Source organism: Mesoplodon bidens (assembly GCF_964165515.1).
Source record: "Mesoplodon bidens genome assembly, chromosome: 2".
In the NCBI taxonomy this organism is placed as follows: Eukaryota; Metazoa; Chordata; class Mammalia; order Artiodactyla; family Ziphiidae; genus Mesoplodon; species Mesoplodon bidens.
Window position 1 is genome coordinate 67,929,433 of NC_138177.1, and position 19,012 is coordinate 67,948,444.

Genomic DNA, 19,012 nt, shown 5'->3' on the forward strand with positions numbered 1-19,012 from the left:
TGAGTGGGTAGGCTTTAAGGATAGCTGAGTTACAGAGACATCAGGCAAACAGCAACTGAATATGCCATTTACCTATGCAAGATTTACACCAATAAACAAAGGGACTTCTGAAAACTTGACCATGAACTTCAGCATTTTTAGCTATGTGGATTTAGCAAAAGGTCACAATCAGCCAAAAAAAGGTGAGACAGACATTTACATAGAAATGAGAAAGATATTAAAATCTCCAATTATGTTGCAGATTTATCTGTTTTTCCCTTTAGTTCTGTCACTTTTTTGCATTATGTTTTTGAAACTTTGTTACTTGGAGCCTATACATTTAGAATTGTTATGACTTCTTAATTTAATATGTCAAAAGATAAGGCAAAAAACTCATTTAGGCCAATAATTTTAATCTAATTTTTCATAAAGCCCATTTTACCAGCTGTGTGGAATTCTCTACTGGCAATTATCTCTTCCTGCTCCCTTTTTGCTCTTCCCCTGTATAACAAGGGATGAAAGCCTGAAAACTATATTACCCAAACTTTTTTGCGACCAGGGTCTAGGCATAATTTAGGTTCTATGAATAATATATACTTGCACCAGATTTGGAAAGCAGAAGGGAAACAGAGTCCATTTTTCCTCCAGCCATGGAGGCAGCTAACGTGTAGGCTTTGGCAGACTGGACACTGTATTCCAACGTCAGTAAACAGCTTTGGGACTCTGAGGTAACTGTGACATTAGTAATGAAGTACTAACAACCAATAAAGATGCCATAATAGGTGAACAAAAAGTGCTGGAGAGGCCCAGAGAAACACATACTGGATAATCATGGAATCTCAAATGTCAGAGCTTAAGCTCATTTAGACTAACCCTCATTATTTTATAGTTGAAAACAGTCCCTTAATGGTTAAAAGTCCATGTTTCTCAATATACTTTTAATGTACTTAGGAACCTATCATGTGCTGCTTCCAATTAGTCTCCAAATAATCAAATAGCTAAGGAGTTTCCATTAGTAGATAAACAGGTAAACCTGGTGAAACATATCCCATCCCAAAATAAAACCTCTTCCTTGATTCTTACAGCTACTCCATTTCTCTGTTTCCATTAATGGGGATTATCCTGAAATAATTTTCTCTATTTCCTCATTTTATTTTTACTTCCTGAACCCACACCACTCAGACTTTTGTCATCACCACTCCAATGAGACAACCTTCATCAAAGTAACTAACAAGTTCTAATAATCAAATCCAATGGTAATTTCCCAGTCCTCATCTTAACATCTTTTAACCTTTGTAACAGTAAATCACATCCTCTTCCTTAAAAACTTACTTTGCTTGGGTTTTTGGATACAACTATCCTACATTTTTTCCTATTCTACTGGCCAGCCACTCCTCTTCCTTCTCAAGTGCTGATTTTTCCTTGTCTTTCAGCCTCTAATGTTGAAGTTGTTCCAGGGTTCAGTTCCTTACCTCTTTTCTCTTCTTTTTACCTTCTCTCTAGGTGATATCATCCCAAATTAAACTTCCAGTCTCAACCTCTCCCCTATACTCCAGACCTGGATATCTGAGTGCCCACCTGACTTCCCCACTTGAATGTCTAATAGCCATCTCAAACGTAATATATCTAAAACTCTTTTTTCTTGCCTCCAACTCCTCCTTCCCTACTCTCAGTCTCAGTAAATGGCATCATCATTCATCCAGTAGCTATAGCATAGGAATTATCACTGTTTCCTTTTTATTTTACAATAGCAATTTCTATCATCTATACTTTCAAAATATATTTGGCATTCAAGTACTTTCCTCCACCTTCAAATCTACCACTCTAGTATGGGCCGCAATGATCTCTCACCTAGACTACTGAAATGGCTTAACTGGTCTCCCTACATCCACTCATGTTCCCTGCTGTGGTCTACTCAGGGTAGCAGTTAGAGCAATCTTTTAAAAATATAAATCAGATAAAGTCACAGCCTTGCTCAAACCTCTCAATGCTGTCCTCTCGCACCTAGGATGAAAACTAAAGTTCTCACCATTGCATATGAGATTTGATATGATTTAGCCTCCTCTGTCTTTCTGACATCATCTTTGGCTACTCTCCCCTTAGTCATTGTAATCCAGCCTTACTCAACTTCTTGATGTTCCTCAAATATGCAAACTGTTTCCTCCTGAGGGTCTCTATACTTTCTATTCCCTTGGTCTAAAAGCTGTTTCTCCAGATTTTCTCCTAGACCTTTACATTTTGTCCATTTTCTGCCTATGGCAAAAGCTATGTTCTCACCAAACCCCTTCTTCATCCCAAGCACATAGGAAGACGACATTTGCCTAACCTTCTGCAAGGGAGGCTGGGAAAAGTGACAGAGTTTTAGTCAACTGAACATTGACTAAAGTCCAGGCCTGATCCCTAAAACATGCTGCATAATCTTCCAAACTTTCTTCCCCAACACCCAAAGCTAAAAGCAAAGGATTTCAAGTTGCTGGGCTACAATGTGGAAGAACCTGGATTCCTTAGTCACTGCTTGGAGGAAAGCCACTCTAGAGAGCTACCTCAAACTCTGGGTGAGAAACAAATTTTTATTCCATTAAACTACTGAGATTTTGAGGCTAAATGTTATAACAGCTGGTAATAACTACCTTGACAATACCTCACTCAAGTGGCATCTCTTTAGAGAAGGATTCTCTAACCACCCAATCTAAAATAGCCACTCACCTCTCAATTTGAACTCTAACTTCCAACCTTGCTTTTTCTTTAGAGAACTTCTAATTTTTAGTATATTTATTTATTTACTTGTTTATTTATTTTTTAATTTAATTTTTTCCCTCATGATGAGAACTTTAAAGATCTACTCTCTTAGCAACTTTCAAATATACACTACAGTATTATTAACTACGGTTATCATGCAGTAAACGACATCCTCATGACTTCTTTATTTCATAACTGGAAGTCTGTACCCTCCACCCACCACCTCTGGCAACCACAATCTGTTCTCTGTATCCATGAGTTTTTTTTTTTTTTTTTAAGATTCCACATGTAAATGAGATCATATGGTATTTGTCTTTTTTTGTATGACTTATTTCACTTTACGTGTTTATTGTTTATCTTTCCCATTAGAATGTAAGTTCCATGAAGGCAAGGATTTTATCATACCCTCTACTCTATTCCCAGGGTCTAGAACAGTACCTGGCTCATTATGACTACCACAGGTAACATTTGCTGGGAACTTGCAATGTGTCAGTCTAAGTGCTTCAGAAGTAGTAATAAATAGTTGAATGACAGAAAGACTATAAATGATGCTCTGTGGTAAACAATATTAAGATAGAAGCCCAATTTAATAGGTTCTAAATAAGAGCTGTCATTAACCTGTAGTGCTACAAGTCTAAGTACAAAAATGCCCCCCATGGAGATGTGCCTTCACTTCCAAGCTGTCCTACATTTGAAAAGCTCTAAGAACAGAGGGGATAAACAGTATCATTTATTATATTATTTGTGCCAAAAACATGTCATACAGATGTCCATGCACCGAACCCCTGGCTTGAAAGCAAATTTGAGGGAGAGAGCAGGAAACAGCACTATGCCTGAGCAGGAAATACTAGTGTTATAAAACCTAAATGAGTGCTGTGAAACCTGGGAGGAGGGCTTCAATGGCAGTGACACCTGCTTCAATAGCAGCAGGAGGTAGTGGGAAGTGGCTAAAGTTCAAGCTTCCCAAATGTTCCAAAGAAGAGAGCAACACATCTGCAGGAAGCCTTCTAACAAGTATGCCAACTATTGTTCAAAGACAAGCAGAAACAAACCTGAAGAATACGGGTTTTCTGTTGATTATTTGTCGTTCTTCTCGACTTGGTCCTTTCCACTTCGTGTCTATGAACCCACCCTCGAAGTTCATGATTTAACCTATAAAATAGCTTAATTAGTTAAACATATTTCATAGAAACAGATGTCTCACCTTTGGTTGGATATGAATTTAATCATATTCTGAGGCTCTAAAGAGCATTCCAAGTGCCTAATGGTTCAATATTCTTTTTTGATTTGAGAAAGCTAAGACACTTAATGTTAAGTTCTTTTTAATGACATGCATTTTTATATGGTAGCCTCCTCAATCATGAGTTCAAAATTCAAAAAATATTAGAGCTAAATACCTGGCAAACATCAATATTGGATGCAAAGGTTTTTCCACAAAAAAGTATTTCCTGTTTCTGCTCTTGGACTATGTACACACGAATACTGGAGACACTGGAGAGCACAAAACAAATCATAGGACTCCTAACAACAAATGGATTCATTAAAGCCTTTGAATATCATGCTTTTTGGGGAAGTAGAAAAAGAATGAATCAACTGCTCAGGAGGAGAAATTTCAAGGTACTATAATCCAAATTTTCCAACACTGGAAATTAAAAAAAAAAAAGGCCAGTTCAAATATAACTTCCCTTTATTTTGCTTACTCTTTAGAGTAGTTGTGAAGATGTCAGACTATACTTACTTAACTATAGTTGATTACTACGTATCACAAAAAAACTGAAGCCGTTTTTGAGGTTCAAAGATAGGATCCAAAATCACAGGAAAAAATTCAAGGGAAAAGTAGATAAAGAAAAGTACACTAATGTGAAAGTGACTCCAGAATCACATATCTTCAAATTATTATCTTCCTAATTTGAAGAAAAAGGTGTTTTCCACTATGAATGTTACCACTGCAAGTCTAACACTTATCCTGAATTTTTATATTAATATCATTCTTCAGTTTTCAAATAAGACATTTAAGTATACAATCCCAATACCATCACATGAAATAGACCCATCACCATCTCTATCAGGTTGGTGGGGAAACCGGACAACAATTGATATGCTTATGGTTATTCAATAAATAATTCAGAGTTTTCTCAACCACTTGGTTAATCCAAACAAATACTCTTCTAGGTTCCAAAGCTAAACACAGGAACCCACTCAGATATATCTGCAACAACTGACAACACTCACCTGAGAGATTCTGTTGTGTTAATCAGGGGCTGACAGGGAGGTGGAGGAATATAGAGTAGTGGTTTTTCAGTTAGCACCATCAGGGCTTTGTCATTTGAAACAGAATGATCATATCTGAAACACAGATTTACAAAATGTGTTGGCTTCTGTCTTAAATTCCTAAGAGATTGCTATAAGAAAGTCATTGCTAGTATTAAGTTTTCATGGAAATAAAAATATTGTATAAACAACAAAGTCCTACTGTATAGCACGGAGAACTATAGTCAATATCCTATGATAAACCATAATGGAAAAGAATATGAAAAAGAATGTGTGTGTGTGTGTGTGTGTGTGTATACATATAAAATGGAATCACTCTGCTGTACGGCAGAAATTAACACAACATTGTAAATCAACTATACTTCAACAAAAAAAGTTTTTAATATTGTAAATAGAACATACTGTAAGAAAGAAGTGAATGTAATTTAAAAAGGAGGGAAGTATAGACCATACAGCACCAATTTCATTTTCCAATTTTCTACAGAGATTATCATGATAGTTCACATTTATTGCTCAATTATTATGTACCCAAAACTAGGGATACAATGACAACACATGGCTCACGTCTTCAATGAGCTCAAGGCATACACAGTGTTGCTGGAACAGAGGTGGTGACAAAGTAAGAGGGGAAATTGGGGGAAAGACCCACTGATTGATAGGAAAGACTTACGATTGATAGGAAAGTATTATGTAACCAGGACTGAAGTTTTGTGGTCATTCTCAACTCTGTGATAACAGAACTGAATAGTCTCCTTAAAACAGTGTGTGTGGTAGGGGAAAGGGAAAGCATAAAATACTTGGTAGGAGAAAAGTAAAAGCCTTGAAAAGCTAAATATAAATTTTATAATCCCTAATAAAACAACAGAGTGCCATTAATCAGTTATTCTATTAGCTTCAAAAAATATACTTTCCTAATCATCACAGTGATCTATATCATGCAAATTCATATCCAGGGTGTGATGTAGGGAGCAAAATCTGAGTTGAAAATTAGAATCTGAGCCGAGGGCATTATTGTTATTTATTCCCTTCAGTTGCCTATTGTAACCTTTCTCACTAAGAAATCTTAGCTCTATCTTGAATTTCTTTATATACAATACTCTGGATTTAGAAAACTGGATATATTAAAATCCAAAAAGAAAAACTATAAACACAAAATTGGACATAGCTAGATTTGTACTTTTCATTAATTCAATCAACAAATATTTACTGAACACCAACTGTGTGCCAGGTACTGTGTTAGGTGCTGGAATTCCAATAGGGAACAAGGGAAATGAAGTCTCCATCCTCAAAGACCTTAACGGAGAAGATGCACCAAATACAAGAAAACAAACACATAAAATAAATCCAAACTGTGGTAAGAGCTATGAAAGACATAAACATATGGTTGAAATAGAAAACCAACAACAATGCCTACTTTAGATAAAATGGTCTGAAAAGGAGATAGTATTTAAGACAAGGCATAAAGGATGAGAGGAAGCCAGCCCTATAGAAACTGGGATAAGAGCATTCTAGACAGAGGCAGTTGGGACAAGGGAGGGTTTAAGGAACTTAAGGAAAACTACTCACCAGCTGAAGAGTTGTAAGCAAGTGAGGGAGGCACAAGATGAGGTTGGAAAGACAGAGACCAGATTATGATAAGGAATTACTAAATGTAATAAGAAGCCACAAAAGGGTGTTAAGTAGAGAAGTGATATATTTTAATTTACGTTTATGCCTTGCCATTGTTACCAAAAAGAGTTTTGATAGAGGCAAAAGGGGAAGCTGGGAGACCAGTTAGGAGAGATCTATCGCAATCTGGGCAAGAGATGAAGATACTATGGACTAAGGTGGTGGCAAGGAAGATGAAGAAGAATGAACCAATTCAAGATAATATTTGGAAAGAACATCAACAGCACTTGTTGAAAGGGAGGAACCAGGGTTTCTGGCTTGAGAAACAGAAATGAAGAAGCCTCTTGTAACCATTTTATCCTGGGTTGTCTGGTGGGCGAGTGGTGAAGCAGTCCTCTCAGAGATGAAGGAACATGGCGCTGCCCCCACGTGCACTGTAGTCTCTGTCAGTACAGTGTCCAAACCGCAAGGCTTGACTGACCCAGTTTCAGTTTCCACCTGAGCTGATAGGAGCCTGCCTCCCTCAGGATCCCTGTGGAGCCGTGTGGATGACAGGGTCTTGGTGATCCGGCCAGGTGTCAGGCCTGTGCCTCTGAGGTGGGAGAGCCAAGTTCAGGACACTGGTCCACAAGAGAACTCCCAGCTCCACGTAATTTCAAATGGCAAAAGCTTTCCCAGAGATCTCCATCTCAATGCTAAGACCCAGCTCCACTCAACAACCAGCAAGCTAGAGTGCTGGACACCCTATGCCAAACAACTAGCAAGACAGGAACACAACCCCACCCATTAGCAGAGAGGCTGCCTAAAATCATAATAAGACCACAGACACCCCGAAACACACCACCAGACACGGCCTTGCCCACCAGAAAGACAAGATCCAGCCTCGTCCACCAGAACACAGGCACTAGTCCCCTCCACCCGGAAGCCTACACAACCCACTGAATGAACCTTAGCCCTGGGGGCAGACACCGAAAACAGTGGGAACTACGAACCTGCAGGCTGCGAAAAGGAGACCCCAAACACAGTAAATTAAGCAAAATGAGAAGACAGAGAACACACAGCAGATGAAGGAGCAAGCTAAAAACCCACCAGACCAAACAAATGAAGAGGAAATAGGCAGTCTACCTGAAAAAGAATTCAGAATAATGAGAGTAAAGATGAAACAAAATCTCGGAAACAGAATGGAGAAAATACAAGAAACGTTTAACAAGGACCTAGAAGAACTAAAGAGCAAACAAACAATGATGAACAACACAATAAATGAAATTTAAAACTCTCTAGAAGGAATTGACAGCAGAATAACTGAGGCAGAAGAACGGATAAGTGACCTGAAAGATAAAAGAGTGGAAATAACTACTGCAGAGCAGAATAAAGAAAAAAGAATGAAAAGAATTGAGGACACTCTCAGAGACCTCTGGGACAACATTAAATGCACCAACATTTGAATTATAGGGGTCCCAGAAAAAGAAGAGAAAAAGAAAGGGATTGAGAAAATATGTGAAGAGATTACAGTTGAAAACTTCCCTAATATGGGAAAGGAAATAGTTAATCAAGTCCAGGAAGTGCACAGAGTCCCATACAGGATAAATCCAAGGAGAAACACGCTAAGACACATATTAACCAAACTATCAAAAATTAAATACAAAGAAAACATATTAAAAGCAGCAGGGAAAAAGAACAAATAACATACAAGGGAATCCCCATAAGGTTAACAGCTGATCTTTCAGCAGAAACTCTGCAAGCCAGAAGGGACTGGCAAGACATACTGAAAGTGATGAAAGGGAAAAACCTACAACAAAGACTACTCTACCCAGCAAGGATCTCATTCAGATTTGGCGGAGAAATTAAAACATTTACAGACAAGCAAAAGCTAAGAGAATTCAGTACCACCAAACCAGCTTTACAACAAATGCTAAAGGACCTTCTCTAGGCAGGAAACACAAGAGAAGGAAAAGACCTATAATAACAAACCCAAAACAATTAAGAAAATGGTCATAGGAACATACATATCGATGACTACCTTAAATGTAAATGGATTAAGGGCTCCCACCAAAAGACACAGACTGGCTGAAGGGATGCAAAAACAAGACCCGTATATCAAGTGTCTACAAAACACCCACTTCAGACCTAGGGACACATACAGACTGAAAGTGAGGGGATGGAAAAAGATATTCCAGGCAAATGGAAATCAAAAGAAAGCTGGAGTAGCAATTCTCATATCAGACAAAATAGACTTTAAAATAAAGACTATTACAAGAGACAAGGAAGGACACTACATAATGATCAAGGGATCAATCCAAGAAGATATAACAATTGTAAATATTTATGCACCCAACAAAGGAGCACCTCAATATGTAAGGCAATGAGAAAACCATAATTCAAAAAGAGTCATGTACCACAATGTTCACTGAAGCTCTATTTACAATAGCCAGGACATGGAAGCAACCTAAGTGTCCATGGACAGATGAATGGATAAAGAAGATGTGGCACATATATACAATGGAATATTACTCAGCCATAAAAAGAAACAAAATTGAGTTATCTGTAGTGAGGTGGATGGACCTAGAGTCTGTCATACAAAGTGAAGTAAGTCAGAAAGATAAAAACAAATACCGTATGATAACACATATATATGGAATCTAAAATTTTAAAAAATGGTCATGAAGAACCTAGGGGCAGGATGGGAATAAAGACGCAGACCTACTAGAGAATGGACGTGTGGACACGGGGAGTGGGAAGGGTAAGCTGGGACAAAGTGAGAGAGTGGCATGGACATATATGCACTACCAAATGTAAAACAGATATCTAGTGGGAAGCAGCCACATAGCACAGGGAGATCAGCTCGGTGCTTTGTTACCACCTAGAGGGGTGGGATAGGGAGGGTGGGAGGGAGAGAGATGCAAGAGGGAATAGATATGGGGATAAATGTATATGTATAGCTGATTCACTTGGTTATAAAGCAGAAACTAACACACCACTGTAAAGAAATTATACTCCAATAAAGGTGTTAAAAGAAATTAAAATATAAAATAAAAGGATCATACACCACGATCAAGTGGGGTTATCCCAGGAATGCAAGGATTCTTTAATATACGCAAATCAATCAATGTGATAAACCATATTAACAAATTGAAGGAGAAAAACCATATGATCATCTCAATAGATGCAGAAAAAGATTTCAACACCCATTTATGATAAAAACCCTCCAGAAAGTAGGCACAGAGGGAACTTTCCTCAATATAATAAAGGCCACATATGACAAACCCACAGCCAACATCGTTCTCAATGGTGAAAAACTGAAACCATTTCCTCTAAGATCAGGAACAAGACAAGGGTATCCACTATCACCACTATTATTCAACATAGTTTTGGAAGTTTTAGCCACAGCAATCAGAGAAGAAAAAGAAATAAAAGGAATCCAAATCAGAAAAAAGGAAGTAAAGCTATAACTCTTTGCATATGACATGATACTATACATAGAAAATCCTAAAGATGCTACCAGAAAACTACTAGAGCTAATCAATGAATTTGGTAAAGTAGCAGGATTAATTACAAAATTAATGCACAGAAATCTCTTGCATTCCTATACACTAATGATGAAAAATCTGAAAGAGAAATTAAGGAAACACTCCCATTTACCACTGCAACAAAAAGAATAAAATACCTAGGAATAAACCTACCTAAGGAGACAAAACACGTGTATGCAGAAAACTATAAGACACTGATGAAAGAAATTAAAGATGATACAAACAGATGGAGAGATATACCAAGTTCTTGGATTGGAAGAATCAACATTGTGAAAATGACTATACTACCCAAAGCAATCTACAGATTCAATGCAATCCCTATCAAACTACCACTGGCATTTTTCACAGAACTAGAACAAAAAATTTCACAATTTGTATGGAAACACAAAAGACTCTGAATCGCCAAAGCAATCTTGAGAAAGAAAAATGGATCTGGAGGAATCAGGCTCCCAGACTTCAGACTATACTACAAAGCTACAGTAATCAAGACAGTATGGTTCCGGCACAAAAACAGAAATATAGATCAATGGAACAGGATAGAAAGCCCCGAGATAAACCCACGCACATATGGTCACCTTATTTTTTATAAAGGAGGCAAGAATATACAATGGAGAAAAGACAGTGTCTTCAATAAGTGGTGCTGGGATAACAGGACAGCTACATGTAAAAGAATGAAATTAGAACACTCCCTAACACCACACACAAAAATAAACTCAAAATGGATTAAACACCTAAATGTAAGGCCAGACACTATCAAACTCTTAGAGGAAAACACTGGCAGAACACTCTATGAAATAAATCAGATCCTTTCTCACCCACCTCCTAGAGAAATGGAAATAAAAACAAAAATAAACAAACGGGACCTAATGAAACTTAAAAGCTGTTGCACAGCAAAAGAAACCATAATCAAGACAGAAAGCCAACCCTCAGAAATGGGAGAAAATGTTTGCAAATGAAGCAAGTGATAAAGGATTAATCTCCACAATTTACAAGCAGCTCATGCAGGTCAATATAAAAAAAAAAAAAAAACCCAATCCAAAAATGGGCAGAAGACCTAAATAGACATTTCTCCAAAGAAGATATACAGATTGCCAACAAACACATGAAAGGATGCTCAACATCACTAATCATTAAAGAAATTCAAATCAAAACTACAGTGAGGTATCACGTCACACCAGTCAGAATGGCCATCATCAAAAAATCTACAAACAAGAAATGCTGGACAGGGTGTGGAAAAAAGGGAACCCTCTTGCACTGCTGGTGGGAATGTGAATTGGTACAGCCACTATGGAGAACAGTATGGAGGTTCCTTAAAAAACTACAAATAGAACTACCATATGACGCAGCAATCCCACTACTGGGCACATACCCTGAGAAAACCATAATTCAAAAAGAGTCATGTACCACAATGTTCATTGAAGCTCTATTTACAACAGTCAGGACATGGAAGCAACCTAAGTGTCCATCGACAGATGAATGGGTAAAGAAGATGTGGCATATATAGACAGTGGAATATTACTCAGCCATAAAAGGAAATGAAATTGAGTTATTTGTAGTGAGGTGGATGGACCTAGAGTCTGTCATACAGAGTGAAGTAAGTCAGAAAGAGAAAAATAAATACCGTATGCTAACACATATATATGAAATCTAAAAAATAAAAGAGGTCATGAAGAACCTAGGGGCAGGACAGGAATAAAGACGCAGATGTAGAGAACAGACTTGAGGACACGGGGAGGGGGAAGGGTAAGCTGGGATGAAGTGAGAGAGTGGCATGGACACACGTACACTACCAAGTGTAAAACAGATAGCTAGAGGGAAGCAGGCACACAGCACAAGGAGATCAGCTTGGTGCTTTGTGACCACCTAGAGGGGTGGGATAGGGAGGTGGGAGGGAGGGAGACGCAAGAGGGAAGAGATTGGGGATATATGTATATGTATAGCTGATTCACTTTGTTATAAAGCAGAAACTAACACACCATTGTAAAGCAATTATACTCCAAAAAGGTTGTTAAAAAAATAGAAACAAAAAAGAAGCCTATTGTAGACAAGTGGGTGGAAACAGATTATGGAGAAGGACCTCGAGTTTCACTGTGTAGGTGTTAAGTTTGAAATGTTAAAAGAGAATTCAAGGAAACTACTAGATATATGACTCTGGAGACTCAGAAGTCTGGACGGGAAACATAAATTCAAGCGGATATATAGAAATGGATTGTGGGCTAAATTATGGCAGAAAGAAAACAAAAAAGTTCACAGTTCCAAGCCTTAAGATTTGGATAGCGGAGGAGCCTACAAAGATGAAACAGAACCCATGAAAAAAGAGGAAACTAAAAATGTAGCAATACAAAAGGAGAATGCTTCAAGGAGGAGTGATCTACACAGCCAAGTGCTGAGGAAGGATCAACTAAGATTAAAACAAGTTTTCACTGAATTTGACAGTGCTGAATTCACTGGCCCCCTTGACAAAAATAATTTTGGCAGAGTGGAAAACTAACTTCAAGATAAAAGTCAGAGACTTCTATGTATGCCACATACAAGGGGAAAAAAGCAACAGCTGAGGGTATATAGATGATTCTTCCCTGCAGGTTGCACCAGAAACATTCTTGATGTCCTTTCTTCTGCCTGTTAGGGTTAAGTTATTTGAAATAAAACAGAGATGGTGGTACACAAGTAATGACTGCACACAGCAAAGGAAATCAGCCTAAACTAGCTGCTGAGGGAGAAGAAAAAAAAACTCTGCCTTGCACTTGGTAAATTCTGAATGCTTATAAGAAAAGGCTGTTTGCCACACTAAAAAAAAAAAAAAAAAAAAAAAAACTTGCCAAGAAAAAAGATCTGTCACATACTTGTTATTTTAAAAATCAGGCCTGGGCTTCCCTGGTGGCGCAGTGGTTGAGAGTCCGCCTGCAGATGCAGGGGACACAGGTTCGTGCCCCGGTCCGGGAGGATCCCACATGCCGCGGAGCGGCTGGGCCCGTGAGCCATGGCCGCTGAGCCTGCGCGTCTGGAGCCTGTGCTCCGCAACGGGAGAGGCCACAGCAGTGACAGGCCCGCGTACCGCAAAAAAAAAAAAAAAAAAAAAAAAAAAAATCAGGCCTAAAATACAAATGCTTAAGTCCATCAGAAAAGTCTAAAACTACTATTGAAAATATAATTCTGATTTATAATTTTATTTCCATGTGATAAACTCTAGTAATGATTTCTGCACATCTGTGCTGACTGGCTTTGTTCTATCAGTCAAAAATATTCTTTGGAAAAAAAAAAAAAATCTGATAGGAAAAATACCAGGAAAGGGACTGGGTGGAGTTGAAGGGGAAAGAAAAGGGAAAACCTAAGCCAAAATGCAATCTGGAGGCAATTAGATCTACACTAGTCCTGAGATGGTCAGGGTTCTAGGCTGCCTGCAAACCATTCCATACCAATAGAAAAAATTTCAACAAATAAATCACTAAGGTGAAGGACAGTATTAAGGAGCTAGAGTTAATGAGAATTCCTGGACTATAGGTTCTGGCTGATGCTTTATGTGTAGGGTGACTATCCTTTTCCCTTTATCTAAGACAGTCCTGATTTGTGCCTGACATCCTGACATAAATATTACTAGCACCACCTTTCATTCTTAGAAGTGCCTCAGTTTGGTTGACAAACTATATGGTCATATTATTTGTATACCACACATTTCTAAGGCTGAAAAAATATATGCAGTTAATTATTAAATAAAAGGCAAATGCAATATTATAAATTACAACATTAAGAATCTACTCCTTTTTTATTTGAACCAGTTCTCGTAACTCTCCTAAAAAATGAAACATAACATAAAATAAGCTGCATTAAGAAAATAAATACAAATGTCATGGCTGAGTATATATAAACCACCTAAAATTCAGTTTAAAACAAATTCATACTTGGTGCTTTCAAATGTTTCACAAACACGTTTTTCGTATCTGTTATTCAGTATTTATAATAACAAAAGAAAGAACATCAAATAATGGACCAACACCTAAATCTCCCAAGTGCCTCAATAATAATCTTAGATATTTCAAGAGACTTACACGTAACCTTTACAAGAATCGATTACTAAGACCAGTAACCCAGATTATGCACAGGCAGTGGTGACTCTGGGGTCAGGGACAGAGAGATGGCTTGCATTTCATGCACTACTTTGAAAGCTGATAAATTACAGCCTAAAAGTCATCCAGACCTCTAGTTTGAACTAGTACAATCAGTGTACTGTGCTTTTCGGGAACCACCATATTACCTTACTCTAACATGGACATATAATAAGTGAAGGCTTCTATTTATTGTGGTTAGTGCAAAATAAGTAATATTCTTGTCAAGCTTACCTGAACGGTAATTTCTGGTGTCTAATCTCATTCCATTTTTAGCAACAAGCTGTACAACCTAAGTGGCACACTCTCAACTCTCACACATCCAAAGACTATCTATTAAAAATGTAACCTTTAGGGCTTCCCTGGTGGCGCAGTGGTTGAGAGTCTGCCTGCCGATGCAGGGGACACGGGTTCATGCCCCGGTCCGGGAAGATCCCACATGCCGCAGAGCGGCTGGGCCTGTGAGCCATGGCCGCTGGGCCTGCACGTCCGGAGCCTGTGCTCCGCAGCGGGAGAGGCCACAGCAGTGAGGGGTCCGCGTAGCGCAAAAAAAAAAAAAAAAAAAAAGTAACCTTTGCTGGATCTCATGTAGACAACAACAGAACTCAAAATTACGGGACATGTAGGGCAAACTTGGAAAAATTATTTAGTAAATTAAAAATTCTATTAAACTCTAGCAATATTCAGGGACACTCTTATGTGATCACTAAGATCAGTATTTCAGAAGCATGGCTAATTTGGGCATGTAAAAACAAAAGGCAGGAAATAGGTTTTCCAACATCATGGCATCTATCACATTCTATGTTGCATTACAGTCACTACCATATAATTCTTTGGATCCTCTGCCACATTTAGCATAGTACTTTGCACACTGCAGCTTCCTAAAAAAAAAAATGAATACTAGCATTTTTTCCAGGAAGACTAAATGAAGACAAGCCTGAAGGACTATGGTAATAATCTCATTAAATGGTATGGGTGTAACAAAGTAAAAATCAGGAGAATGATTCCCCTATAGCCTTTGGCCTGTAAAACCTTAGTTAAGAGTAAACAAATCTTTAATGATTTTCAAGCATTATTCTGTGCCACAGTTGCCACACTATGACCTCCCTTTGCCTTGTTAGTCAAGGACCTAGCTCCATTTGGCTCTAATAACAATTACAAGTAACACAGGGAAATGTTTATCAAAAAGTATACAGGTCTGAAAAGGTCCACTATAACCTTGTTCTAGTTGACATAACAAAGAAATTGTATTTTCATAGAGTTAAGTCTTTTACTATTGACAAGCTATATGGAAATTTACCATGACAGAATTAAATTATAACAAGGGAATGAGATTCAACAAAAATCACAACAAGTATAAATGATTTTATCTAATAACTACAAACAGGTTCAACCATATCATTCTACCAAATCATACCTATCACAGATGATATCGTAACAAATATTAAATATATTATATGTATAAACATGATAGATAAAATAACTATATGAAAGACATTATTTACAATATAGTATGTATATATTACATGCATTTCAATTTGGATATTAGTACACACAAACTGAGATTTTTAAGGTCACATCTCTATTAGAATTCTGAAACTGGGACAGCTTTTAAAAAGTATATTTATTCTTAGAACTGATCTTAAGAGTAAAATTAATGAATGTCCTTGTAACTTGTTTGTTCTACTAGTTAAAATTGTGTATAAACAATTTAGATACAAATCTAACCTGTAGCTGTTTTTCTGGATGATACCATCTGATGTGTCTTGCTCCTCTTTAGCAGAAAATCCTAGAAGATGCCTCCTTTGATTTGTAGGGTTCACACCAGGATTCATTCTCCTGGAATCTCGTTCCAACATACTGAAAATTTTAAAATGTTAAGAAATAATTGAAATAAAAACATGTCATACATATGCATACTACATGTAACTCTGAAGCAAATCAAAATTCCTTTTGTAGCTCTATACACACAGCAAGAATACTAGGTGTAGAAGCAAGTCAAAACAGCTTACTAATATGGTCAAATCCCTAGCTTGGCATCCTGTACGTATATGAAAAATAATTTAGAAAATAATTTTTATAAGTATAGAGGTACCTTATTTATAACCTGTTTAGACAAAGTCAGTATTCTATATGTTTTAAAAACTATAATTATGGGGCTTCCCTGGTGGCACAGTGGTTGAGAGTCCACCTGCTGATGCAGGGGACACGGGTTCGTGCCCCAGTCCAGGAGGATCCCACTTGCTGTGGAGCAGCTGGGCCCATGAGCCATGGCCGCTGAGCCTGTGCTCCGCAACGGGAGAGGCCACAACAGTGAGAGGCCCGCATACAGCAAAAAAAAAAAAATATATATATATATATATATATCATTCAAGAACTTTTAGAATTCTAATTAGCAAAAGAAATTCACCTTCTAAGCAAGGAACAACATACCATCAACATCCTCAACTGAGTTGTTATTAAGATATCGAAAAGAACAGAGCCAAGAAATTGAGCCCTGCAGCATGCTCCTAGGGAGAGCCTTCCAAGTTTGTAAAAACGTAAGTTAAAACACTTATGAATTAATTGTAATATATCCTAGACCAAAATATCCTTGACCACAGAGATATTACAAGACTGTTAAACATTCTTCTAAGATGCATATACAGTATAACAGCAGCAACCATTTTTTGAGCACCTACTATGTACTAAGGAATGAAAGCTCAAAGAAAGTTGAGGCTCAAAGAGTTTAAACAGTGTGCCCAAGTCATGCTGTGATATGGTGATTATAAAAAGAAATATATATTTGGTCACAACATTTTCCTGGCACAGAGCTCCTAAAACCCTTGGAATTTCCCAAGTGATAAGACCCATAAAGATGCCTTTTGCTATGTCAATGAGGCGAGCTGGAAGGCCCTTAGGTTACCTAAGGATAGAGAGTAGAGAGAACCATAAGAATAGAGAGTTGGAACTTTCAGTCCCACCCACCACCCCCCAACTCCAGGGAGGGGAAAGGAGCTAGAGATTGAGCTCAATCACCAATGGCCAATGACTTAATCAATCTGTCTCTGTCATGAAGCCTCCACAAAAACCCAAAAGGAAGGGATTCAGGGAGCATCTGGGTTGGTGAAGATTCAGGGACAGTGGTGAGCTTGAAGAGGGCATGGAAGTTCCCTGTCCATTCCCCCATACCTTGCCCTATGCAGCTTTTCCATTTGGCTGTTCCTGAGTTATATCCCTTTATAATAAACAGGTACTCTAGTAAGTAAAATGTTTCTCTGACTTCTGTGAGCCACTATAGCAAATTAATTGAACCTGAGGTCATGGGAACCTCTGATCTATAGCCCGCTAGCCAGAAGCACAGGTGAAAACTTGGATTAGCGATTGATGCCTGAAGGGGGTGTAGGGTAACTCTTGTAGGACTGAGCCCTTAACCTGTGAGATCTGACACTATCTCCACACTGTCTGTGTCAGAATTAAGTTTAATTGTAGGACACCCAGCTAGTGTCTGAGAATTGCTTGGTGGTATGGGAAAAACCTCCCCACACATTGGAACTGGGTGATCAGAGAACCCTTAGGGAGAACTGTTTGGTGGTGTGGAAAAACATACATTGGAATTGGTGTCAGAAATGTAAGTGCTCTGAGTAATTAACAAAGCCAGGATTTGGGTCCAGGATTAGAACATCATCACTGCATCATGTTGACATTTCCCAGAATGACTGTTTTTTTTTTAAAGTTGTTTCAAACTAGTTTAGGGGTTCCATTTTCACTCCTCAATAGATTTTATGTATTTCTCATATGCTTCTTCACTCATTAGTTCATCTAGTTCTGAAGGGTTACTGAGTGTCATCTTGATCAGCCAACCATCTTCATAACAAGATTTGTTGACAAGTCCTGGATTTTCTGCTAGAGCTTCATTAATTTCAGTTACTTCTCCTGATAGAGGAGAAGAGAGTTCACTAGCAGCTTTCACACCTTCCAAAGCACCAAATTCCTCTTGTTTGTTCAATTTTGTCCCAACTTCAGGCAGACTACAGTAAACAACATCTCCCAAAGCTTCCTGCGCAAAATTGCTGATTCCCACTGTTCCAACACCGTTTTCTGTTGTTACCCATTCATGTTTGTCTGTGAATTTACGACCCGACAGCAGAACTGGGCCGGTGCGCAGCGCCCGGATGGCGCCTGCCCGCAGTCCCCAGGGTCGCGGCGGGCAGGGCGCCTTAGGCGCAGAGATGGCGCGCAGGCTGCAGACCGCGGCCCACACGCCCCACGCCACTCGCAGCGCCATGTTTGCAGCCAGAATGACTGACTGATTCACTCATTTATTCAACATGTACTAGATACCTATTATGTTCCAGGAATCATATTTGATGCTAAAGGCTCAAAGATAAAAATCAAATACTGTGTGTGTGTGTGTGTGTGTGTGTGTGTGTGTGTGTGTGTATGGCGGGGGGGGTGGGGGAGAGTGATACAGACAAAAGATAATAGAATAGGGGTTAATGCTGAGTGTTACAGAAGCATATAGCTAGGGCATTTGATCTTTACCAAGAGGATCATGAAGTTATCTTAAAATACAGGCAGTAAATAAACAGGTGGAAAGGAGGATGTGAGTGAGAAGGCATTTCATGTAGATAGACTAGTATATGAAAAAGGACACAGTCATAAGAGTTTGTATTGCTTGGGGAATTGCAAGTAAAGCAGGAGAGGGTATGTAAGTGGACATGTGCGTGTGCAAGCACAGTGAGAAAGGGATCATCTCAGAGAAAGAAGGAAAAGAAAGGAGACTAACCATAATGCAAGGCTAGA

The 19,012-nt window shown here is 38.4% G+C and overlaps 2 protein-coding genes across 5 annotated transcripts in view; both read right to left on the reverse strand.

The window, feature by feature from the left end:
• The window catches only part of ATF6 (activating transcription factor 6), a 235,460-nt gene that overhangs the window by 135,899 nt on the left and 80,549 nt on the right, over positions 1-19,012 (reverse strand). For all 4 annotated transcript variants that reach the window (XM_081256539.1, XM_081256538.1, XM_081256537.1 and 1 more), the window contains 3 exons: positions 15,956-16,087; positions 4,951-5,064; positions 3,771-3,870 (listed from right to left, as the gene is read on the reverse strand). In XM_081256539.1, coding sequence (XP_081112665.1) covers positions 3,771-3,870; positions 4,951-5,064; positions 15,956-16,087 — 346 coding nt within the window. The remainder of the gene's footprint in view (positions 1-3,770; positions 3,871-4,950; positions 5,065-15,955; positions 16,088-19,012) is intronic.
• On the reverse strand, positions 16,832-18,586 carry LOC308629131 (glycine cleavage system H protein, mitochondrial-like). Its single transcript, XM_081256655.1, has one exon. The coding sequence runs from the start codon at positions 18,492-18,494 to the stop codon at positions 17,973-17,975; it is 522 nt and encodes a 173-aa protein (XP_081112781.1). The 5' UTR covers positions 18,495-18,586; the 3' UTR covers positions 16,832-17,972.